The sequence below is a fragment of the Amblyomma americanum genome, chromosome 9 (genome assembly GCF_052857255.1).
Source record: "Amblyomma americanum isolate KBUSLIRL-KWMA chromosome 9, ASM5285725v1, whole genome shotgun sequence".
Classification (NCBI taxonomy): domain Eukaryota; kingdom Metazoa; phylum Arthropoda; class Arachnida; order Ixodida; family Ixodidae; genus Amblyomma; species Amblyomma americanum.
The window spans coordinates 108,999,420-109,026,271 of record NC_135505.1 but is presented as its reverse complement, the minus strand read 5'-3'; the positions used below and the strand labels follow the sequence as shown (position 1 = coordinate 109,026,271).

General features: G+C 45.4%; 1 protein-coding gene across 1 annotated transcript; it reads left to right on the top strand.

Moving 5' to 3' along the window:
* The first annotated feature begins 18,803 nt into the window (after nt 1-18,803).
* On the top strand, nt 18,804-26,379 carry LOC144104032 (uncharacterized). The gene is made up of 3 exons (XM_077636815.1): nt 18,804-19,551; nt 20,871-21,556; nt 23,544-26,379. The coding sequence occupies exons 1-3, from the start codon at nt 19,443-19,445 to the stop codon at nt 23,634-23,636; spliced, it is 888 nt and encodes a 295-aa protein (XP_077492941.1). The 5' UTR covers nt 18,804-19,442; the 3' UTR covers nt 23,637-26,379.
* Nucleotides 26,380-26,852: the final 473 nt, after the last annotated feature.

Genomic DNA, 26,852 nt, shown 5'->3' with positions numbered 1-26,852 from the left:
TAAGACACAAAAATGCCACCCGTCAATTTCAACCAGTCTGGGGACGTGAGCAATTGAGACGAACGGACGGCGGATATGTTTTCTTCTCCTCACTTGTGCTCATTATTTATTTCCGTTATCTTTTTTTTCTTTCAGATGCACATTACTTTCTTTCCTCTCCATACAGCTATACCCTCATTCGATAACAGCAAAAAAGGAATCGGCGGCAAGAAATTCTGATTGATTGAGTTTGAGTTTCTGCATGGGCAAGATTGCGTTTGCTTGAAGAGCGAATTGAGGGCCTGCAATGGCATTTGCTTCTCAGCTCCGGCTCGCGACCCCCTCATTTCTTTCGGCTTTTTCTTTTCTCTCTCTCTCTCTCTCTCTCTCTCTCTCCCTCTTTGCATCTATTTTTATTTGGTCGATGCCTCCGCATTTCGCTTTCCGCTGCCTCAAACCCTTCAAAACGCGTTGCATCAGCAGCGTCTAGCGAGCGCGCTAAATGCCGGCAAGTTTTCCTTGGCAACACACGCTGCTGCTACTGCAGCGCCCTCTCGAAGAAAATGCGACGCGTTCGAGTTCGCGAAAGTGAATTTCAGGAGCACATACTCCCCGGCGTCGAGAGCACTCATGGACGGCTGGGCTGCCTTTAAAACAAAGACGCAGTTTCGATTTTGGGTTCGTAGTACATATATGCACATAGGTCCCAAGCAAGCCTTCATGATAGGCATGCTTCGTCCCTGCATTTGCGAGAGAACAAAACTCTTATACCGCGTTTCCTTTCGCGTTAAAGCTTCTGGCAATCCTGTATGTTATGCAGAGACAAGTGAACATGCGGCAAGGTTTATTTTAATTTTGATGAACATGTACGGGAAGGTCGGCCGCTGGCAGTGGCTCCAACTATTTCGGCATTGATGTAAAAGAGCTACTGCATGCAATACGCGATACCGTTCAGAACACGAAAATAATGTCCACAATAAATGGCGAAAAGAAGAGACTTTAAACAATGAAGCACCATAGTAACATCATTATGCACAATTAATGACATAGCCAAACTAACAAAAATCCAAGGAAGCAAGAAATCAGTATTGAACAAGCCAGGCAGCATTAGAAATGAGTGGAGCGCAGAAATGGTCTTTTTCAGAACCTCCGTTTCCTGAAATAAAACACAAAATCGAAACCTGCGAAGCAGACTACTGCACTGAACACTCAAGCAGCAAGCCGGGAATAGTATGACTGCATTGTCCTAGTTATAGTCGAACTTGCTTCTCTAAACATATTCTGCTAGTTAATTGGCAGGCCTTTCACGCGAGTTTCCTCTATAGTATGACTGCATTGTCCTAGTTATAGTAGAACTTGCTTCTCTAAACATATTCTGCTAGTTAATTGGCAGGCCTTTCACTCGAGTTTCCTCTATAGGCGACTTTATGGCTGATAACTGCTGCTTCATAGACTTTTCACGCAAGGTTTTTGGTTTTTCAGGGATTAATTCAGTGCATGCTGCAAAATATGTCTATAGATGCATTTTATGAATAGATGCTGTTATTTTCTATTAAGGAGACTGAATTTCTTTTCTATATTTTACATGGCTGAGATTAGATTTCTTTTCTATATTTTACATGGCCGCTGTAGAAAGCTGTCATTATTTAAACAAATAGCTGTGCTGCATACAAAGACAAAACAAAAATAATTGAGAAAGCCCACATTTTCGTTCAGCCAATTCTAGATTTTCTTATATTTTATTCTGGTCGCGTACGCACATACAATTCTGTCTTCTGAATCCATTCTTTTTAATCCACATCTCCACACTCGCTATAGAAATAAAAAAAAAAACCGGGTGTCGTGTTCGAAGATTCTACAGTCACTGAGCCAGGAGTATGCCGCTAATTAATTCGCAGCACTCGCCGGTGTCATAAAAAATGTTCCACTCATCCGCCGCTGTTCATTAGGACCAAACTCGGGGCTATTTTTTCTCATTGGCGCAACGGGCCCTGTCGGATCGATCACCGAATTCGGCTGGCGTTCCTTCGCGCCGTTCACTTCCCTCGCCTCCGCTTCCTTTCCCGATTCGTTCCCGTTTTTTTCTATTTTTCTGTCGCTCTCTCTTAGTCCAATGCCGGGCGAGCTCAGAATTGTGAATAAAACCTCTCGACCAGCCTGCACTGCTGGGTGAATTCAACACTACCAACGAGTGCTGGTGCTCATCGTGAATTCCTGGCCGAATTCAGTGCTGGCCACTGAATTCAGTGCTTGCGCTGATGGTGCATTGCTGGCCCAGCTCAGCATCGTCGACAGGCACTTCTATTATTCATGGAGTGCTGGCTGAGTTCAGCATTGCCGCGAAGTGCTTTATCTCATTGTGCACTACTGGCCGAGGCCAGCACTACTAAAAATCGCTCGTGCTCATCGTGCATTGCTGGCCTAGTTCAGCACTGCTAACAAGCACTTGTGCTCACCGTGCACTGCTGTTTGAGTTCAGCATTGCCGAGAAGTGCTTTATCTCATCGTGCACTGCTGGCCGAGGTCAGCACTACTAAAAATCGTTCGTGCTCATCGTGCATTGCTGGCCTAGTTCAGCACTGCTAACAAGCGCTTGTGCACACCGTGCACTGCTGGCTGAGTTCAGGCTTTGAAACAAGCGCTTGTGGTCACTGTGCATTATTGCTGGCCGAGTTCAGCATCACCGACAGGCGCTTCATCTCTTTGTGGGGTGCTGCCTGATCTCAGGATCGCCCACTGCGGCTTCACCTCTTCGTACATTGCTAATGAGTTCTGCATTGCTGACATCCATTTGGGCTTTTCGCGAAGCGCTTGCTTCGCCAATCAGCGCTATAACCCACCACGCATTTATAGCCTGCTACAGCCTTCCATACAAGCGCTTGTACACATAATGCGTTGCTGCGCTGCATAACATGCTGGCACGAAGGTTTGTAATGTTTGTTCATAAACAAAGCCGCCTGCAATCGGCCTTACGACTACTGCTTGTTACGCCGGAGGGGACCAGATTTTTTTGGGAAGATTGAATACGCACGCAATACATAGGTGCTTTCTTCGCCTCTTCTCGAAACTTCTTCGTGAGCTTTAAATTGGGCGCACACGAATGTGACCATCGGTCTGGTATGTGATGACCCCATAGTGCGCGTGTGTTATCGTCGCCGCACAGTTTTTCAATTCATTGTGGGCGCAAGTAAACCCAATAATGAGTTTGCATCAGTGCCACGGTGATAGTATGCTCTGGTGTTGCCCACGGCATTACCACCAGCAGATGACCGTGTAGAGCATGTAAGACATTCTCTATGCCTATTTTGCTCTTGTTCTTTACGGGAATGGAAGATAATCGTGAGATGCATATAAAGAATATCCACTGCTTCCTGCGGTCTCACTTCCCTTTTTTACCGTTCTTGTATTCTCGACGGAGTCTGCCGAGGTTTGTGTTTGCTTTGTTGCATGTTTTTTATTATCGCTAGGGTTTCGTTGACGAGCATTGTACACGTTGAGGATTGTCTGCAGACTCGACGTTAAGGAAACGACTCCGTCTTCCATCTATAATACACTTCATCAGTTCCTTTCAGCAATATGGAAGGTAGAGAACCCCTCAGCCAATCAGGAGATCGCGTTAAGCGTGTTCCTTTTCTCCTCGTCGTCTGCGTCTCTGGTGGCGGTGTACTCAGATATGGGTAGAAAAGCTACAAATTGACGCTGTGTACGTACGATAAGCGTATACATACACCCTTTCGTGCGCTAAACGCAAGCGTTTTGCGGAACGGTACGCTATTTGTCGAATTCGCACTTTTAGTTAAGTGTACGCAGACAGGACACGCAACTGTAAGCCTAGCCTTGTGGCGCCATAGTGCTGTTAGAAAGAGGACCATTTTTGTCAACCAACCAATGCTGCTCTTTATACCTATAGGCGGAATAATCGTCGCTTTAAATAAAAAAAAATAAAGCAAATTTATCACTCATACGTTTTGTGCCATTTCGGAAACGATATTTCACTGTACTCAAGAGCCGTGCAAGCTAAAGTTGACATATAGCGTAAGCAACGCGAGTGTAGGGTAATGTTCGATTTCAAATGACGTCGGCACATACTTCACAAAGCACGTGATTTTTTTCTAGAGTATACTGTCTTATCTTCCCATTTTATGCTGGCGCTACATTCTGCACCGCCAGAACGTCGACTCTACACTCGTCGCAGCTTAGGTAGTGCTTCAAGGAACTACTGAGGTGGAGTGTAGCTTGTTTGTGTTTTAATTTGTTTTAAATCCTCATAGAGTTTTACTTTACAACCGTGAAAGCTACACCGGTGCGGTCTGTGCACGTGGATTGCACAGCCAGGCGGATGTTATGTACGCTGTAGGATTCAAGATATAGACGGTTAATAAATAAATATCTTATCGACTTTTTAATCTTGGATGTAGCGCGTAAGAATATATAGAAAGAGTCAAGGCTGTCTACATTGAAAGCGAGCGCAGGTTTTGATTTATTTTATTCGGCTGTGCTGTTCAAAGTATCAACCATCAAAAATATCTTCTTTAAAGCTAGTTGGTTCAGCTTTCCCGCGTTGCGCATTTGTTGTTGTTGTTGTTTCTTGTTTTTGTTGCACATTTATATAGGGCGCCGCTCTGCGCGGTGTCGTCTGCGAAATAACGTTAACTTCTTCTGTATCACTCAGTGAATAGAAACTGCGCCTGTATCGCTGCATGAAAACTGCGCCCTTTTACTTTTTTGTGCTACGCAATCAAGGTGTTATACATAAAATGCTTTTAGCTAAAATTATGAGAAAACTAGGAACAACATCGCGAGAGCGTGAAGCCCAAAATGAAGGCAGACTTATCCAATACAATCAAGTAATACTCCTGTTTTTGTTACTTGGTCATGGTGAGAGATATAACAAAGACTCTGCAGGTATAACCAATCCATTCCGTAACATTCCGTCCGAATGCTATCCAGTGAAAAAAAAACCTGCAGGGGACACTTAAGCTTGGCCTTACGGTATCACACGATAGCGTTAATGAGTTAACGCCTGTATATGTGGAAATGGTTATTCAAGACTTCACAGTCAACGATCCCTGGGAGTCCTCATGTCAATCCCGGCGCAGTAGTGCAGCGGTTAAGCGATGCGCCACTGCCCTGCGATGGCAGGTGCTGCCACCTGCAGGGCTTGTGAGACCTGCAGGTTGCTCTTTCCGATCAACATCTCGCGCCCAATAATTCATTTAACTGCCACCTGCAGCGGTGCTCAAGTTGCTCACAATCCGGTGGGTAGGTTTTGGTGATGCCACAAGTCACGTGACCTAGGCAGCCCAGATAGGTTGCAGGAGCGGCCGGTTGCTCTGGCCGCTCCGGCTGCGAGGCTTCAAACGCTCAGCGACTCCGACATCGGATATTTTTTTTCCCCTGTATGGAGGCTGGCGCATTAATAAAAACTTCATCCCTGTGTGACCGGACCTGAAGCGGCGGCTACGCAAAGAGATAAGCGTCCCTTCTGGCTGCTTTCGACCAATCGGCGATCGGTGAAGCCTCGCGCTGCACAAGCTTAACTGCTATAGCCTCTGGCGCTTCGCTCTGGATGCCGCTGTCTTCACCATCTTTCAGCCGTTCACTCTGCGCTTCGTTGTTTACGTGGGCCACTGGGAGAAAATTTGGGTTTGAGGGGGAAAAAGGCGTAGTAAACGAAAATTAAATCTAAGGAAACAGTGTTTACAAGGTTTACTGGGAAAATCTCCACGCCGAAGTTCGATGAGACTATGCACAAAACGTTATCAAAAATAAACGCAGTTTCAATACACTGGGTTTTACACTGGCAGCAGGCTTAGCTGGAATAAGCACAATGAGACAGTAAAATCTCGTTGATAATTTTGATTTGGCCTTCTGTTTTGAATCTTGTATGAATTATTAAATGTTTCCACAAGATAGACCTCGCTATATGACTTTTTTCTCCTCTGTGTCTGACATTAGACAGAAGCATGAAAAAACTATAACACCTTTTCGCAAACATTAAAATGCTTTAATCATCCTAATTCCTCTACAACAATGACTGTTTCGAATAGCTTAACCACGTCGTCTTGCAGAAAACCCTTACGCTTTATTCTTCAGCTCACCTAGACAGCAATAGACCAAATACATTGCTTTCTTCTTTGCCTTGACTCATTCGATTATGTTGTAATGTTTGTACCTTAGTATTTCATGTGCTTTTATATTTTGTATTGCCTGTATCGTGCGTTTGCACTTTTTATAGCTACGGCATTTGCATATCGTAATTTTCGGTGTGTTTAACCTTACTTCAATTTGTGTCAGTTTGTGTTTTGTTCCTGTTTGCATATTAATTTATTCCACCACCCTTCTAATAGACGTTTTTAGCATACCGGAGACGTATACCGGTTTACCGGACCCCTCTCGCGCATGCGCAGAGGCATTGTTGGGGTAAGGGGGAGCCACTGTGCGTGCGCAGGAAGGGTCTGGTAAACTGGTATACGTCTCCTGTAGTACGTCTCCGGTACGCTAAAAACGTCTATCTCAAAAAACGAAACTGCAGTATCAATAAATACAACACAGTCCTCTGATGAGGCAAGATGGCAGCACGCACAAAAAAGCACAAAAGCCATACGTCGACGAAAAATGATACAGCAAACTCCTCGTGCTTTCAACGATGCAGTCGCAGAATGCGTCATCAGATGCACCGCGCACCTGACAACCCAGGTGCACACGGGTCCACCCACACACCGCAATGCACCCAACTATGGACACGACCCACACATGCGGCCATCCTGCTGGAATCGACTGCCGCTCGTTACGCCTTGCGCCTATAGGACAAAGTTCCGGGCCTAGGCGTAATTCAATTTTGTTCTTTCATCTCTCTCTCTCTATCTGCTGCGTCGCCTCGTACGGCAACAAATTACGCCAGAAGCGAAAATGTCCGGGTGGCGGGGCCCCGACAGAGCAACCGTGTACGAAGCCTGGATGAGGATTTGCGGCCCTTCTGTTTACCTTGCGGCCAGTGAAGAGGGGGGGAAGCCATAAACATTAATAAAGGCGTACGCACGTGCCGTTCATTTCGACCCCCTTTTATGTCATCTTATTCCTTAGCCTGCCGCAAATGAAAGATTGTGATAAGCCGACGGCTCTGCGAGCGCTCGCTCTATAACGAAGCGAAATCGAAAAAACGTTGGCCCCGTAATCATAACTCTGCTAAACTAAATGCAAGCATTTCGTCTTCTTTTACATTTAGATGTGCTCTCTGTAAACAATCTCCTGCGGCAGCAGACAGGGAAAAAAAGTTCCTACCGTCGAACGACTGCCCCGCAAAATTGGTGATCGCAATGAGTTTATATATGAAGGTAGGGGGGTTAACGCTTTCTGTTCTGGGTTAACGCGTCTCGCTGGTTATCCGGTTTTCTAGCCCATCCTTTGTCGGTGTTTCAAGCCCATTCTTTTCTTCATTGGACCATAACGCGGATTTATTATGTTGCTGTCGTCTGCGAAGTGAATGAGGAACAATGAAAGAAGGTGTACGAGTAGCTTTTTCAGGGAAGATGAAGCATCTGTGCCATGTGGCAGGATGTAAATGGGGGAAAAGAGGGTGAAAAGTGTTGAGTATTAGTGGTGAATTGACGGAGGTCCAGGCAGCAATTCTGGCACCACGGTGTAATTATATGCGGACTTAGCAATGGCTGCTAGAGCCTATCTCCTTTTTAATATTTATTGCGTCGGTGGTCGGGTTACTGCTGTTTAACAACATATGTGCAGGATAGTTTAACGTGCGATTCCAACGAAAGAGTGACGAGATTCCAGGTATGCACCAACGCAGCAGGAAAGCTCACGCGTTCTTCAGTCCCTTTCGGAAATCCTAATAGCCTGCTATTTGTATGACTATTATATGTAGACAACCGTAGTCTGTTGGAGGAGAATTCGGACGTTGATGCGACAAAAGCCATCACATGCTGCACAACGCGTTTATTTTTTATGAAATATTTTCAGGATAAACTTTATCTAACGCTTCACATTACAAGAAATTTGGGAAGACATGTTGGGAACACTTCCGCTCCTTCATGTAAAATGCATTTCTCTCAGACGAAAACCTAAATGGCAACACGCCTATCTCCAAATAACTTTTTTTAATTCCGCGGGTGCAAATCATTCACAAGAGATTCGCAGCAAGATGTCGAGAGGATATTCGTCCGCTGAAATCAGAACGCCTACCAGCACTATTCCGCCTATTCAGTTCCTACAGACCAATTACCAAACGCAGTCTGAAAACGGCCCAGCAATGTGCCTGCGCTCTGCCCGATCCAGCTCCAACAAAGCGTGAAACGGCTGCTTCGCATCGCTCCTGGTTTCCGGCGACTAGGCGCGCACAATGCCTCGATCGATCACCTTAAACGGCGGGTGGGAAAGGTTAATAATAAGCGCAAGGCCTGAACGGGTTTCGTGGAAGCGACGGGGCGTCTGGATACCACGTGAGGGGATGATTCAGAGCGGCAGGAAGCTACTCCCGCCTAACCTGCCCCTGTCTCAGTTGTGCACAACGTTTAAACTGCGCATTAACTGAAAATAAGCTTCAGAGCGACACCGAGGACCCTGCAACTTGTTTTTTGAGTAGCATTCGATTGATTGGCTTCTTGTTTTGCTCATTTCAAGTTCGCTGGACTGCCATAGTTCAATTCGTTGCTGATAGAGTAGTAAAAAAAAATAGGGCAGATCAGTTGTATTGATGCGGAGGAAATGCGATAGAATACTTCTTTCACTCATAAAGTTGAATGGCGCAAAGGAACAAACACAGGAAGACACAGATACAAAAAGAGCTCCTCTGTCTCTGTAAGATGCTCTTTCCTTATCTGTGTCTTCCTTTGTTTGTTGCTTTGCGCCATTCAACTTTATGATGAACCAACTAGCCCAACAGCAAAAATTTATTCTTTCACTCGTCAATCTATTCCAGTTCTGGTTCTGTTCTATTTCTGAGTTCACTGTCTTTAACTCCACATCCACAGCCCGATTGTGATTCTATACAATGAAGACTTCGCGGCAACGCAAACTGTGCCACATTCATAGATCGCGGCGAGCCCCCATTCCACTATCTCTGTGGCGCCGCAGTTAAGCAATGCACCTCGGCACCGGCAGGTCACTATTAAAGCACTGCTACAGGTTGTGCTTGTGATACCCAGGTACATCCAGTGGAACACCTACTATTACTTGCAGTTCACCACTGGTGCTTGCATTTACGCCTAAATCGCGAATCTTTGCGTAAACGGAGAAGAAAGACGGATTTCGCGCACTACAAAGAGACCTACAGACTCGTAGTGCGAGCCGAATGCAGCCTGCAGAATCTTCAGCCTTAGCCCCAAACTTTCGCCGCATAGGATCGCTGCTGGCATCGTCGCTGAGTTGTTCCAGGAACTACATGCGTGCGACAAGGACGTGTCGTTTCGAACGTTTTTTGAAACCTGAATAACTAATCTTCAAAGCGCATTTTCGAAGTTGGGTGTTGTCCACACAAGCATTTAAACAAGCGAGCTCAACAAGCTTATTACTGCAACCATATGTGCATAGCGAATTTAACGGTGAGACAAAGTATTGGTGACCTTGCCTTATATCAACTCCTACACCTTGTGATAACCACCGTATGCGGCAGTTGCACGGTGCAACTAATCGAAAAACCCTGGCTTTCCAGAAAATAAGGAAACGCCGAAAAACATCCATTAATTTTTTTTTCTTAGAAATAAAGAGTGGAAAGTCCATGGTTGTAACTCCGTCCAAGACGCGTAATCGGCTTAACTGAATGCATATGGTGCTCGAGCGTTAAAGACAGGTAACTTCAGCTCTTCTAGTCGTTTCGTTCGCTTTTATTTTGTCCTGGAAATTCGTTCTGTGCCTTGCTCTAACGGTCTCCCAGCTGACATTAACCAGAATTTATTGCGACCACATGCGGCAGCTTCTCCGTACTGTTCCCCCTCGCCAGGGCACTCCCACTGACTGCCTCCAGAATTCTTGCAGATTGTTCTCTTCGTGGTCCGTCTCGCTTAGCTCACCTTCAGTCGAAGTACGTTCCTCTCCGCTCTTGCGTATTCCTTCTGAATCCGATAAAGACTACACGCCCGCTTTAGTTCTTTCCACCACGCTCTGGCCTCGTCAGGTCTGCGGTTGAATCGGGTGTCACTAAGTTTCACGGGCGGCGCGGCTTACTGTAACTTGCGTTCCGGTTGGTCTCTTTGCATGTATGCGTAACGTAACGTAGATGTAACCAAGACATTTGGGTTATTGACCTCCAAGTCTTTCTACTTAACTCCCAACAGTTTTGGCAGTTGTATTCGAATATAAGGTACTTGGCATTCTTCGTCGCTGTCCATGCTGATGCGTCATGAAGACATGGACACCAATGGCTTTTGTGCATTCGCTTCCTTTATAGTGTCTGGACAATGAGTTTCCATATTAACGCGGCATCAATGCATTGCAAAAGCTTGGTCCCCAGTCAAATTATCTATAATTCGGTTGTCCATACTAACGGGTGCCGTATGGATGGGGCATGATTGTTAGGTCTTGGCATGGTATGGAGGAAAAAGTGCTGGAATAGACGACGGCAGAGAGAGACCTCCACCAGAGCGTGCTTCGTTCTAATCGAATTTTAATCCTAAGAGGATTCAGTATTAATCTACCAATATTTACTTGTGCAAGTTTACAAAGGTCTTCGATAATGAGTAATGGATGATATATCTGCTGGTATCGAACGCACCCAAACACCGATAACAGGTAAGCTAGCCTAATCCTTGCTTGGAAAGCCGTATGTAATGAACACAACATTTACGGTCAGCACGTGTCATTTCCAAACCCTCGACGATTTCTCGCTCCATTTGTGTTTAGCTCTACCAAAGCGTTTAAGTTTTTTTTTTCGGAACTGAAAGAAGCAACGCTCTGAGAGCAAAAATTTAATGCCTTGCTACTAAACTTTGCACACTGCAATCATGTTCTTTGAACCTTTTATTTAAACACCTTCCTGATTGTCTAAAGTAGCACTCACCAAAGGCAAAAGCCACTTTGTGCGCAATATTTTGTATGCGTTTTTTAACAAATTGCCTTCTATGCCTCGTGGTGCTAACAGCCTCACTCACATAAAAAAAAAATACATCGGCCACTACTGACTGGCGAATATGTTTCTAAGCATTCGCACTCATACAGCGAGAGCATAAACATTGAAAAATTGAGTTTAGTTAGAGCTATAGTGCCTGTCTTCCTGCCCCTTCGTCTTTCGTCTACATCATGGAGAACAGTGTAATGTTCCATTCTGTTGCAAGAAAACTCCGGCTGATTGGAAAAACTTAGGCAGTTTCAGTTCCTAAAATTTTCTCGAACTCCCTAAAAGTTCCTATTCGCCAGATTTTACTCCTCAAATTCTCGTAAAAAAGGGGAAAGTTCCCCAAATGTAACCTCACTGATCCACGGTAGCGGCAGGTCTGTTGTCAAAAACAGATGCCGATCAGTTCTGGTAGCGACGGCTTCTCGGCAAGAGCATTGTCGCTCTTCGCCCCTTGGCGACTTCGCCAAAGTTGACGAATGGCTCCCAGTTCACACGGTACTCTGCAATAATTTCGCAAGAACGTTGCCGGTCTGCCGAGTGTTTCGCCACTGCGCTCTGCTTTACTCGATTAATCTCCTGCATTAGCTCGGCGGACAAAATTAATTATTTCCCGCTGAAGCTTGCCCCATCGTGAAACGTCTGCACAAAAAATACTAATTAAAATCGAATACGTTAGTGCGGGCCAGCATAAGTTGAGCATGTTAAAAAAACAAAAGAAACACTTATCTAAAACCTAACTACAATATTCAGCAGTACAACACCAACTATTCTGGCGCGAATAGGGAGAGCTAGTTTCATTCGCTATGGCCCCTGTCGGCCATTCATTTCACGGGAACCGGATCATAAATCAGACGCCTCGCAAGGATGGTAAGGGGATGAGGAAAGAGGCGAGAAGAACGGGAGCAGGGCGACCTCGCAAGGTCACCTCTCGCAACTGTCTGGGGAAATACGCGCTATGATCTGAAACAAGTCCCTTGTCGACAGTTCATTCCCCTTTATGCGGCACTCATATCTGACGCACGTACCATCATGAACATCGTAAAACTTTATTATCACAGCTGAGGAGTTCGGAGCACGCAGGCTCCCGAGCCCCCGCACGGCCCCACAGCACTCAAGCGTTTATGTTTCTGCGTTCCATAATGCTGGCCGGTCGGTCGGCAGCGAGGGTCTCCACGAACGTGTCCTCGAAGCCAGCAGGTTCTCCTAGTCCTTCCATGTCTATGGCTACGCGGGGAAGGAACCTCCGGGCAACGAGAAAGTGTGGGGAAAAAATTATTTGGGGGGAAAGGAAATGGCGCAGTATGTCACATTTCGGCTGACACCTGAACCGTGCTGTAAGGGAAGGGATACAGGAGGGAGTGAAAGAACAGGTGCCGTAGTGGAGGGCTCCGCAATAATCTCGACCACCTGGGGATCCCTAACGTGCACTGACATCGCACAGCACAAGGGCGCCTGAGCGTTCTGCCTCCATAAAAACGCAGCCGCCGCGGTCGGGTTCGAACCCGGAAACTCCGGATCAGTAGTCGAGCGCCCTAACCACTGAGCCACCGCGGCGGGTACGCCGCGATGGCTCGACGTAAATTCGCCATAAATTCACTCCTGACAGAGCACCGGATGTGAAACAACACGAAGATCGGTGCTGAATGCACTCATCAGTGCCTGCAAACTCCGTTCGAACCCGACCGCGGCGGCCACGTTTCGATGGAGGCGAAACGCTAAGGCGCCCGTGTGCTGTGCGACGGCAGTGCACGTTAAAGAACTCCAGATGGTCGAATTTATTCCGGAGCCCTCCACTACGGCACCTCTTTCTTCCTTTCTTTCAGTCCATCCTTTATGAAAAAATTCCCTTACGGCGTGCCCCGCCGCGCTGGCTCAGTGGTTAGGGCTCTCGACTACTGATCCGGAGTTCCCGGGTTCGAACCCGGCCGCGGCGGCTGCGTTTTTATGGAGGAAAAACGCTAAGGCGCCCGTGTGCTGTGCGATGTCAGTGCACGTTAAAGATCCCCAGGTGGTCTAAATTATTCCGGACCCAACCACTACGGCACCTCTCTCTTCCTTTCTTCTTTCACTCCCTCCTTTACCCTTCCCTTACGGCGCGGTTCAGGTGTCCAACGATATATAAGACAGATACTGCGCCATTTCCTTTCCCCCAAAAAACCTATTATTATTATTAGTTTCCACTGACCCACGAAGCCGGTTGTGCGCTTTTCCTGTCGTGAAAATGAACGGCCTTTGCACAGTTGTCAACGCCAATGAACTCTTATGAACGCCGTCGGCTGACTTGTTTTGTTCCGTTTTTGAGGAAAGGAAATTGCACAGTAACCGTCTCACATATCTCGGTGGACACCCGAACAGCGCATTAAAGGAAGGTATAAAAGAGGGGGGAAAGAAGAAAGAGAAAATAATAATAATAATAATAATAATAATAATAATAATATTATTATTATTATTATTATTATTATTATTATTATTATTATTATTATTATTATTATTATTATTATTATTATTATTATTAATTGGTTTTTGGGGAAAGGAAATGGCGCAGTGTCTGTCTCATATATCGTTGGACACCTGAACAGCGCCGTAAGGGAAGGGATAGAGGAGGGAGTGAAAGAAGAAAGGTAGAAAGAGGTGCCGTACTGGAGGGCTCTGGAATAATTTCGACCACCTGGGGATCTTTAACGTGCACTGACATCGCACAGCACACGGGCGCCTTAGCGTTTTGCCTCCATAAAAACGCAGAGAAAATTGAAAGATGGATTTTTAGGAAAGGCGCGGCGCTGCGCAGCGGCGAAAAACCTGTGGCTCGGTGCTACTAGAGACGCATGCGCAGTAGTGACTGGGGAGCGAGTGTGAGAGAGAGAGAAGAGAAATATCCGCAGCGAGGCGCGCGTTGTGACGTCATTTGTCTCCTCAGAGTACCGCCACGGCGAAATCGCAAGTTCGCGGCCAGTAAAGCTTTCGCTTTAAAAGACTAGACGCGTGTCACAACGACCGCGTCATCCTAAACGACGATGACTGTTTAGCAACAAATACACCTGGTGACATGTACGTGCACTTGCCACATTACTGAGAGCTTCTAGATCCCAGCGCCGTAGGACTAGGAAGCCACCTTCTCCCGCCTCCTCACGTTAAAGACCCCCAGGTGGTCGAAATTGTTCAGGAGACCTCTACTATGGCATGTCTTTCTTCTTAGTCCCTCGTTTATCCCTTCCTTTACGGCGCGGATCGGGTGTCCACCCAGATATGTGAGACTGTTACTGCGACATTTCTTTTCCACGAAACCAATTTTCCAATTTTATTTCCGCTGCTCCAGATCAGGTGCTTCAGTATCGATGGCAGATGCCGGGGCTAGCAAAAATCTTTTCCTTCCTTTTTACTATTATTTTAATAAAAAAACCGCTACCACCACCAATTTTTCCCATCGTCAAATGGAATGCGAAGGGGTTAACTGGAATAAGAACAGCAAATAAAGCTGCTGGTGAAGAATTATTTGCGGGCTCTAATAACATCTTTACGCTGCGATAGTGGCGCCATCGAAGTAAAGGGTAGAGGCGCTATAATTCAGATTATATGAACTAAAATCTTATCATTTTTCTTTTTGCGTTCTAATCATCGTGGTTGTGTTTAATTTGAGGCCAGCAGTACGAATCCGTGACGTCCGGCAGCCCCCCGCTAACGCTTAACAAACAATAATGCAGTACCCGCTTCGCAAACAATGTCCGTTTTGTGAGGATATTCGTATGTACTTCATATGGTGCGAGCATGCCAAAGAAACCAGGAGATATGTGAGGTGAAGAAACTCTATTTCCGCCCGAAGAAGACCCGTTCCCCTCCGGGTCCGCACGCAAGCTTCCGCTGACGAGCTGCAAGACTAGCAACGACATAGTCGCGCAGCTTCTGCTGCCAGGCGGGTAGCGTAGCGTTGTATACTAAGGTCGGCGCTTCGGAGTATGGTTTCCCATTCCATTCCTCTGCATATTAAAGCGAAAGCTTTATTGGCCGCAGGTTGAGCAGTTGAGCATGCGCGAGAATCAGTGACGACACACGCTGCATTTCTCTCTCTCGCTCCCTAGTCCCATCTGAGCACGCGCCACTAGTAGCACCCAGCCACAGGTGTTCAGCCGCTGCGCAGCGCCACGCCTTGCGTTTTTTTATTAATTGGTTTTGGGGGGAAAGGAAATGGCGCAGTATCTGTCTCATATATCGTTGGACGCCGGAACCGCGCCGTAAGGGAAGGAATAAAGGAGGGAGTGAAAGAAGAAAGGAAGAAAGAGGTGCCGTAGTGGAGGGCTCCGGAATAATTTCGACCACCTGGGGATCTTTAACGTGCACTGACATCGCACAGCAGCACACGGGCGCCTTAGCGTTTTTCCTCCATAAAAACGCAGCCGCCGCGGTCGGGTTCGAACCCGGGAACTAATAATAAATAATAATTGGTTTTTGGTGGAAAGGAAATGGCGCAGTATCTGTCTCATATATCGTTGGACACCTGAACCGCGCCGTAAGGGAAGGGATAAAGGAGGGAGTGAAAGAAGAGAGAGAGAAATAGGTGCCGTAGGGGAGGGCTCCGGAATAATTTCGACCACCTGGGGATCTTTAACGTGCACTGGCATCGCACGGCACACGGGCGCCTTAGCGTTTTTCCTCCATAAAAACGCAGCCGCCGCGGTCGGGATCGAACCCGGGAACTCCGGATCAGTAGTCGAGCGCCCTAACCACTGAGCCACCGCGGCGGGTAACCCGGGAACTCCGGATCAGTAGTCGAGCTCCCTAACCACTGAGCCACCGCGGCGGGTCGCAGCTTTTCTGAAAATGCAATTTTCAGTTTTCTCTTTACCCGCCGCGGTGGCTCAGTGGTTAGGGCGCTCGACTGCTGATCCGGAGTTCCCGGGTTCGAACCCGACCGCGGCGGCTGCGTTTTTATGGAGGCAAAACGCTAAGGCGCCCGTGTGCTGTGCGATGTCAGTTCACGTTAAAGATCCCCAGGTGGTCGAAATTATTCCGGAGCCCTCCACTGCGGCACCTCCTTCTTCCCTTCTTTCACTCCCTCCTTTATCCCTTCCCTTACGGTGCGGTTCAGGTGTCCAACGATATATGAGACATACTGCGCGATTTCCTTTCCCTAAAAACCAATTAATAATTAATTATTAATTTTCTATTTCTTCTTTCTCTCCCTCCCGCCTGCTTTAAGCAGTGTGTGCATGTGTACGTGTGTGAAACCTGTGAGTAGTAAGTGTAACTGGCTCACTGAGTCAGCTGAAACCTCATTCCCGCAGTGAGTAGGCGGTGGTGTCCACCTACAAACCGAGGCAGCGATATGCATATTCTTTTCTGAAAACCTGCGGAAGGTCTAGTGTGCATATTTGAATTAAAGGAAAGGCACATAACTACCTAGCTGGTAAACCGCCAGCCATTTTAACAGCGTTAGCTCTTACTCATTACGTTTCTCGATTTGTTGAGGTCTGCTACCACCTTCCTTTGGCGTGAGATTTTCTAAGTTCGAGGAATTCAAGATGGCGGCCCCATAGTAAATCGAAATAGCAACTCAATTAGTGATTTATTGTTGACGTCATTTGTATATCGAATAAGTGATTGGTTGGTGACGTCACTCATATATTAAATTGGCGATTGATTAGTGATGTCACTTATAAATCCAAGATGTCACATTCGTATTTCCATGTGTGCCCCATTTTATTCCCATTCATATCAGTTCTAGTAAACCAAACACCTAACGCTCGTTACTTCAACGTCTTCCAGACGATGGCGGCACCTTTTTTTTCCTGCTTCTATCACTCCCTCCTTCACCCCTTCCCTGGTGATATTGAGGTGTCCACCGGTACTGAGGCAGTTGCTGCGCTTTTGCTCTCTCAAATAATTTGTCGCTTATTAGTTTCCTTTAGTAACCAAAAGCGCGCCGAATTCTAGGCATTGATGTTTCATGCCTTATAAGGAAATTAATTAAAACTAAACTGAAAAATCTTTATTCCAGGTCCTTTTTCTCTACAACAGATTCGAAAACCTAGAAATCTGAAAAAATCTTGAAAATTTATCCGGGCGCATTCCATGCGTGAATCGAAGCACGGGTTATTCGTACTGATACGCATTGTGGACGCTGCGGTGCTACTCTGAAAGGCCGCTTATGCCCAGCTTTCCTGGACATAGGCAACTGGCGCCATCTGTCGGCTGCCAGTAGGGAACAGTGCAAAACTGAATAGGCATTTTACGCGACAGCGTATATATACAACTCCTTCTGTCGAAAAGCCGTCGGCGTAGTAGTAGTCGGCATCACGTGTCAAAAATAATCAGGGTCTGCGTAAAAGAAAATCGTATCATGATAATTAGTGGTTCCAGTGATTGGTGATGCATTGGCGTGCGATGGGCGATGACGTAATAAAGAAATACTTGTAATTAATGCATCAATTAAAGGAAGGAAAATTTGGAAATCGGGGTTCAAAGGTGTCAAAATGTTGAAAGTGAAAAAGCCAATGTTCGATGACGGTAATTAAAAATTCTGTTTAAGTGATGAATCAATTGATTGAAACAATTGAAAAAAAAATGAAAAATGCGTTCAAAGGTTCTTTCAACGGGAAATGCGTCGCGCCGAACGAGCGATGGCGTTCCGTGGACTCCCTGGCTGTGCTGCAACAAGCTATCGCGTTGCACTCGTAAAGGCGAAGTACACGCGTCCTCCAATTTTTTTTTAACGCGTAATTTTTACCAAACTAGTCAGTCTGGAAAGGTTCTGCGCGGTCATGGTCATTATCATGGCTCACTTTTATTCCTTGTTGCCAAACCTGGTCTATAAGATGCTTCCTGCACTCACGCGAACTACTAATTTGAGAGCATTAGAGACCCCATTACAGAAAAATAGCGGCGTATGTCCCGACATTCGCTTACTTTGGTTGTTGTATGCAGCTTCTTTCTTGAATTGTATACGAGTTTAGTTACCTAAGGGGCACCGAATCCTAGGGCGATAGAGACGGCTGGTAAAGATCGCACAGGGGCCCCAAACCTGAAGCGCAGTACGCGAATGGAGAAAAAATTTCATCACGCAGCTCTCAATCAGCGCATGCGTACACATATACAGCCAGTACGCACATGGCATATCCAGCTGATGTGTGCTATACCTTTGATGTTTTCTCTTAGCGGCGAAAGTAGCGCATTTTTTTCCAGAGGTCTTTGCTCCGTTCTCTTTTGGGGCCACCTGTACAGTCAGACATAAATGAAACGCGAACACGTATATACCGGTACTTCGGCAGACCCTTCACCCAGAAACATGCATCAGGCTAGCTGTACACTGCTCTTTGTGCTTTACAGTTTTCAGCGCAAAAAGTATATAAGGATGTAACAATACCATAGCTTTGAACAAAAAGCTAATTTCACACATGAAAGAGAAACATTATAGACCCTTTATTTCACTCTCGAATAAGTTGCCTTACTGTGGGCAGTACCGAAAATCACTTAACAGTACTGTCAGAAGACCGCCAAGGTCGACTTGAAGAGTTCTTTCCCAAGTCATCTGATCGGCATCGCAGGCGGCCTTATTGCACCGTTAAAGACATCCGAGCGGCTCAGATTCATGCGCACGCGAGAACGAATTTCGAAAGTCGCGCTAATGAGTGACGTCACTAGAGAGCGCGCGGACTGGTCCGCTTCGCGCTTGCCCAAACTGGGTGCCCTAGAGAGGAGGACAGGAGGATGTGAGAAGAGTGCTCTACTTACGGCGCCCGCCACTCTCATCGACCAGCGCTGCGGTCGGAAAGACGATGCTCCAGCGAACGCATGCGCACACACGACGCAAGCAGCCCGGGCGCTTTCTTTGCTAGCTTTTTACTTATTTAATAGCATCGAGGGGAGGGTAAAACGGGGGTTTGTTGTCGTTGGGCAGCGGTTCGGTGCGGCCGCTTCACTCCTGTGGCCGGTTCTCTCCTGCCGTCGTTGCAGCTTTCCTGGTCGGGCGCATCGGATGCGCAGCCTGCTCGCCGCTGCTGCGAAACCCGGCACATGGGTCCACGAACGGCGTCCGCTACACGCGCAGTTCTCAACGGATATGCCCGCTGGATGCAGCGAGGACCCAGCGGCACGACTACGCGCCGGAGCTGTGCCAGCACTTGAGCCGGCCGGGACGCTTTCGTACTGTTTCCATCATTAGCGCCTCGGCGCCCGCGAAGAGCACGCTGTTGTCAGGCCGGCCGCTTCGCCTCAGCGTGCGGTCTGTTTTCGCTCACGCTTCCTCTTCGCGCGAGGAACCGACGCGCAGTTAACTCCGCCGCACTCTGCGCTGTCGCCAGTTGAAGCGTTCGACAATCAGTACTTGGTGTGTTTTTAGTTCCTCGGAACTCGCTGCGAGTGTGTTTAGCTGTGTGCGTGTGTGGATCGAGACGGAGTCGCAATGTTGCACATGAATCAAGTTTTGGTGGCGCTTCTCGTCAACCTGGCGTCGACCTGCGTTGCTGGAACCGGCGATGCCTTCAGCAGCAAGGTGCCGCCGGGAACTATCGGTATGTGCTTGTTTTCTTTCTTTTTTTCGCCAACCTTCGGCATCTTGCACTTCTTGAGCGCAGTATACTTCTATGACCGGTGCGCGGTTACTTAGGAAGAACACGTTAGGAAGAAGGTCTTGACTTGAGATATATCTCTGGTGAGCAGCACTTGAGAAAACGCGCAGCGTATGATATTTTTCCACTGTGAACTGCAAGTCTGCGGTTATATTGTAAAAAATTTTCCTACGCTAGCTATCAACGCTGGGAGACAGCTGACGTCTTGGCTGCGAAGTGTTATAAAAGGCTGTGTGATTTGCTAAATTTCTTTTGCGTTTGCAGTTCACGGTGCACTTCTCGGTCAGTGCACTTAACTAAAAGGCGGTCTTTGTAACACTGTTGCGGTTATCATTCCTTTGTCCCAAATACAGAACATGCACTCTTCGCTGTCATACCGCAAAAAAAAGGAATAAATAAACCTGTACTAACTCGTTTGGTCGTGATGGCGGCATATTATTTTTTGCGTTTTATTACGGATCAAACCGAAAAAAAAGTTACCGCCGACTCCACGTCGACTAATGAAAACACATTTGGCAAAAAGCCGGATATGCTCTGTAAAAAAAGAACAGTTGAAAGCACATGCATGCCAATCGACTCAATACGGTAGCCGCGCGAATTCAGTCTCAACATTTATTGCAATCTCTGTTCTCAGCACATTTACAGCAGCCTGAAGGAATTTCATGGTATTCTGTATTTTTCAAAATTTATGCTTGTACTATGCTACGTGTAGAGAGGCGCAGTCCTTTTAAAAAGGCAGAACTTTTTTTCCTATACCAGCTGTTGGTTTAAAATGTGGCATCTGCATCTTTTAATGCGGCGGCTGAAAAACGCTAAGGCGCCCGTGTGCTGTGCGATGTCAGTGCACGTTAAAGATCCCCAGGTGGTCTAAATTATTCCGGAGCCCTCCACTACGGCACCTCTCTCTTCCTTTCTTCTTTCACTCCCTCCTTTACCCTTCCCTTACGGCGCGGTTCAGGTGTCCAATGATACATGAGACAGATACTGCGCCATTTCCTTTCCCCCCAAAACCAATTATTATTATTATCTTTTAATGCCCCCACATATAATTAATATGCCAGAAAACACAACAGGTGTCTTTGGGAGCACTACTGCATAAAATTAAATCTCCATTAGTGCTACATAGCAATATTCTTTATCTCATTCTGATGGCAATTTATTGTTGAAAAATTTGTGTGTTAGCTTTAATGTGCAGTTGTTTGAGCAGGACTTCAATCCCGCCTTTATTAGTTTAATCCCACCATAACATCTTGTCATTCCAGAGTTGGACCTCCTCAAGATGTTAAACATCAGTACACTGCACAAGGGAGTCGGCCGCACTACTGGCCCCATCCAAAGTCTTCCAGCATGGAGACTCTTCTCGGGCCTGAATGCGGTCCAGATACCATTGGAGCCAGAGTCCAACTTCAGGAACCATCTAGCCAATAGTGGGGCCTTGTCTGCCGTCTTTGTTACCCGGCCCAACCGTCACAGCGTGGCCACATTGTTCAGCATCCACCTGCCAGGAAAGATGTCTCCACTAGTGAGGGTCGCCATCAATTTTAGGACCCGTCGCTTTGTGCTTTCGTACACTGTGCCAGACTCCATCGATACCTCTTTGTCAGAAGAAGACGCAGATAAAACAGCAGACAGGCGGGACTTCGACGTTGCTGACGAAATCAGTGAAGCAGATGGTGTGGAGCAGGCAGCCGACGAAGGAGACGAGGCCTTTCACTTGAACTCTGCTGATGTACGGCATGTCAAGTTCAAGCTAGCTTCGTCTAGAGCACTGAAGAAGGGTCATGGCTGGACTTGGATTGGCGTCACCTTGACGCCAGAAAAAGTTACTTTGTACGAGAACTGTGAGAAGCCAGTTGAGATTGAGTTGGTGCAGTCACCCTTACTGAGGTTTCCAAGTGATGCATTGGTTTACTTCCGTCAGGAACCTGGCTTGAAGAGGAAGTTTGTGGTGAGTTTGTTCAATCCTTTCTGGGTGTTGAAAGCTGATCGAGCGTTGTTGGAACAGCAGGAAGCTCAGTTGTAGAGACATGTAAGATCCGCAAGAAGTAAACATGTTTATGCTGGTTAGGGTGCATTTGCTATGCTAGAATTTTTAGAAACCAAATCATTGACAATTAAAGCTTTGTTATTGTATTAAATGTACTTCTTTCTGCTGTGAGAAAACAGCTGGTCATGCACATATATATTTTATTCCTAAACTGTGTGTTGAAAGAAATGGGCCGTCTAGCTAGAGCCACTTTATTTTTAGAGTACCATATTAAGTTCTACTGGAACAGTATACTCAATATTAAATAGCTTTTTCTTGGCTCTATTTTCTTAACTGACATTCTGTTTTAGGTATTGCACTTTATAGCACAAAATGCTGTAGTACTGGAGTTGCTATATTTAAGGAAAAATTTCAATGGAATAGTGCGTGTGTTCTGAATGAAGGAGCTAGACACCGCAGCGGACACGGGACAGAGAAAGAAGATGACACAGGGCGGTACTTGCAACTAAAATTTTATTTGAAACTTCATGGCTTTATAAAGACAGAGGCAGGTGTGATCCTACAATCAAGCAAAAAAGGGGGAATGAAAAGCAACAGATAAGACCTAACTGACAACAATGCACATGAAAGATATGCGAGTCACAATCTACTGAAATCAGACTTTAAAACAGTATGCAATGCTCATCATGAGCGTCACAATCTACAGATATCAGAAGTGTTAAAAAAAAAAAAACATTGTGTAGATTGTGACTAGCATGATGAGCATTGCATAATGTTTTAAAGTCTGATTTCTGTAGATTGTGACTCGCATATCTTTCATGTGCATTGTTGTCAGTTAGGTCTTGTTATCTGTTGCTTTTCATTCCCCCTTTTTTACTTGATTGTAGGATCACACCTGCCTCTGTCTCTATAAAGCCATGAAGTTTCAAATAAAATTTTAGTTGCAAGTACCGCCCTGTGTCGTCTTCTTTCTCTGTCCCGTGTCCGCTGCGGTGTCTAGCTCCTTCATGTCTCACCAACTGGCCTACACATCTACCCTCCTAAGTTCTGAATAAAGATGCAAGGGTAGTTAGTCCAATTCGGCTCTGACTTAACATCGTTTCTCATTTAAATATCGGACCATTATATAAATAGTTGTTTCACAGCTTGCATTTTTTATGTTCTTGTTGTATACACTGTGTGTTTTTACTTAACTTTAATACTGGGATGATTGAGTCATGATGGTATCTTTATAACAGAGATAACTTACATACTTTGCACAAGAAAGAAGAGGAAGCACTGGCTTCCTGCTGTGTAGGTCTGGTGGGACAGTTCATGTGACCTTAGTTGAAAATATTCTGTGAAGAAAAATCTATGCTATCAGTATTTTGAATTTTATTGCAGCTGTTGCATTTGATTAGGTTATGGAATCCACTTTAAGTGTCCTTCAAACATTTAAGTTAATGAACAACTATTGGTTAAACCTGTATTGTGCATGAGCAAGCTTTTTATTTTCAGTAAGAACTATGTCTGCATTCACTTATACAGGTCAGAAAAAGTTCTCACCACTGGAAACTCCTATTGCCACTATTGTATCCTTTTGCCTTCCAAGAATGGAATGAGTTTTGGTAGGAAATGCAAGAATGGTATAGGATAATCATGTGAGGAAGTTTTCTTTAAAAGTGCTTGAAAGGATGGTAGGAGCTTTTGATATTTAAAGCTGTAACTTGCGCATTAATTTTTGGGCCTCATGGTTTAATTATTGTTAATTATTCTTAAAGCCACATGTTGACTCAAACCCAGTAGTGTGGTTTTACCAAGCGCATTCGTCTTAAAGGTAGTGTAGAACACGGAACACTTTTTCTCTTGTGCCATCTGTCATTCTTCGTGACAGCACATCCATCATTGCTGAATGTTCCAAAGAATGGATGCAGCAATTATTTTTCAACACATTTGTTTCTTTATGCAGGGCTCTGTTCAAGTTGCCCGCTTGTACAGTAACCGCATGACATCACGGCCATGGAAATGCACCGGTACTGGCACAGCAGGCATTGACGATTGAAGTTGGCAGCTTACACTACTTGTTGCAGACACTCTTCTACATGATGCTCGAGATTGCATCGAAGCCTGACAGTCGTCAATCTCCTTTTTCGTTTTCTATGAATCTGAAAGTACTCGAGATGATAAATGTAACTGAAGCATTTGAATAGGATTTTAAAATTGAGCTTTTATGGGAAGGGGGATCTACTGTTTGAGTGCATTTTGCAGGCTTCATTAACGTTTGCCTAGACCATGGTTTTAGTACAAACTAACTTTATAGTGGGCGGGGCAGCAAAAGCCTAAGCTTTTGCTTCTGCTACAGGACTAAAAGCCATGGCGTGCCAAGGAGTACACATCATTATTCCTAAAGCATTATCGAGTCTAGCAATAGTAGAGAATTGAAGTGGTCACATAATTCTCTGGACAGTATTGAAACTTGCTTGTGAAGAAGCCTGCCAGTATTTCTTTTAATGAGTTTTTTGAAGTTAATATTGCAGATTTGTTACAAACCTAAATATCCTAGTTTAGAGATGCAAAGTAATGAGGATAGAGATGGGGCCAGGCTTTTCTTTTTGTCACAAAGATTTAGAGCAGGGAACATGTACAGTGTGTTTGAATGTGGGTGCCTTTAACTGGTGTTCATACTTTGAGACAGTTAATATAGTCAGTCATAGAGTGTGTCTGAATTATACACTTGTTTTCTTGTGATATTTCTGTCTTACCAAGTCTTATTTTCATTTTACCCTGAATATGTTAGAACGAAACCCTCCTCTTGCCTGCTGTGTATATTGACTGCTCTTTCTCAGGGCAGGCATCTGGATATAGCAGATGAAAAGAGTGGAACAGGTAGATTCTGGTTAATTCTACGAAGTGTTTCCAGTATTGCTATTTCGTTTTCTTAAGCTGCTTTTTACTACAATTCTCTAAATTGCTTTCATTTTCTTCGATGCGTTGAACAAAGCTCTGGCTAAAAGCATCTTGGATGCTATGCACAATGTCAATGTTTTGGGTGTTACCAGATAGACATTGAGCATGATGCATCACTAGTGTGTCAGATTTGAAGAAAAATACTCTGTGAGGTCCACTGAAAAGGAAAGGAGTTATGCTTTGGTGTCCTGGATTTATTTGCACTTGGTGCCTAGCTGGCAACATTATGTACATTGGTTTTTGAATCCTTTGCAGCCTATCATGCGTTCCTGTTCAGGTGTCCGATTGTGTTATCTATGCCCAGGATATGTGCTATGCTGATGCAAGCGTGCACATTGGCCACCACAAAAAACTCCATTTACCTTAACCCTATTGCAGTCACCATGCTTGATGTCGAGGCAGTTCTATGGTATTAGCCAGCCATTTGGAGCCAACGTAACTTTCAGTTGGTCCAGTCATTGAGTCACTAATTTTGTAAAACTGCAACCTCTTGCTTTGCAGTGACGGAATCCGCTATGCACGGTTTAGCTGGTTACATTGGTGGTCGTGAATAATTTGATTAATTTGTCACCGCATTTTTTTTAGTAGGGAAAGTTTAGCTACGGGTTGTTTCTGGAGGCAGCAAAGCATGGATTTTCTGTCCTTCCTTTTTCTTCATCGGATGGTTGAGCACCAAGGTTCATTCTCTGTTTTGTTTTGAAAAAAGAAATTGTTCTCGAGTGTTTTTTTTTATGTGAAATGCTGTCAACTTGGAGCTTTCTGCCAACGCGTATTCCGGATTATTGTGGTGTCCTCGGTACATTTTCAAAGCGCAATTCAAAGTATACCAAGGAGCTACCTTGTGTAATTGTTTGAAGAAGCAGTGCTTTGAGGTTGTGTTTAGCATATGTGGTTGGCTTTTGGCATTTGATGTGGAGTGCGTATGTCAACAAGTGGGGTTCTGTTTGAGAGTGAACTTTGTAGAGTACTGCAGGGAAATAGTCTGGATAGATGAATGCTTGGCGGGTTTCCCTATAAAACACGCTTTCTTTTTTTTTTCTGGCATTCGAAGGAACTCTGTACCGAGTGGACAGTAGATAGGAGTGCCGTATATATGCAGGATTAGCTGAGAAACTTAACTTTGGTTTCTTTTTGTGTTCAACGTCCAGCAAAGCACGGCTCATGTTTTGTTGCCATAATTTTTGTCATATTGAAATCGTAAAGAAACAGTTGGTATGACAAACAGGCTTATGTCTTGCATAATTCAGTCTTCTTAATTCCGTTATTTCGACGTGTGGGCTTGTGTTGAACTCCCAGTAGACGGAGCATGCAAGTGTGTGATGTTCTTCATTGATGACATGTTGGTAAAGTAGCCGACAACTTTTATTGTTTTCAGGATGGTGACCGCCTACATTGCTGGCGATGTTATCCCACTTGCTGCTCAGGATATTGACGAAACGCTCTGGCGCATACTTCGTACATTTATAGGTTTCAGGAACTATTTCTCCCACCTTAACTTTTGGCCAAACGTGGCTGCCACTCGAAGGTCCACAGCATGCAAGCAAGGTGTGTGTATTGTGCCAGTTTGTACAAATGATGTTTGCAGTGTGGGGTCCACTTGTTTAGAACTTATAACACAACTGTGCAGTGTCTGAAAGGACGCTGTGGAGTTAAAGTACTCTTCAGTACTTGTATATACATATCGACGTCTGAAGGTCAACACTTAACACTGCGCGGCTCTTGTTGAGAGCGGGTGTTCTCCCGGCAATTTTTTTTTTCTGCCGTGAGTATGCAATTGATGTACAGCAAGATGTGCGATTCTTGGAGTGATATTAAAACAACGTTCCCGGCACCACTGATTGAGACTCCTGGTCTCCTTTGTTCTGAATGCGATTAAACACTAGGCGTTGGCACACTAAGATTTGTAGAGTGTACAAGTAGCCTGAATATAAAAGGGACCAAACAGCTTGCTCGCAAGAATGAATTCGTTTGTTACTTCACAGTGCAGAATTAAATGACTTGGGCCAGCGGCAAACTATTTAGAACTGAGGAAGGTTCTCGTTTCACTCAAACTCATAGAGGATTCATTCGTTGAATGCCGATAAAGTGTTGCCTTTTATTTTGGAGCTACTTGTACAAGTGCAAGCAGTATGAAATGAAAAGGATTGCCATCAAAGAAACTAATTTCTCTTGCCAAACTTTCAACATGACAGTTTCATTATTTCGGTACATTTTCTGCGTGGTTCATAAGAAATTTAAGGCAGATTCAGCAAATTTTCCACATGCTCAAGGGGAATATTCGAAATTTATGCGAACTTTCCAGCTTTTTTTA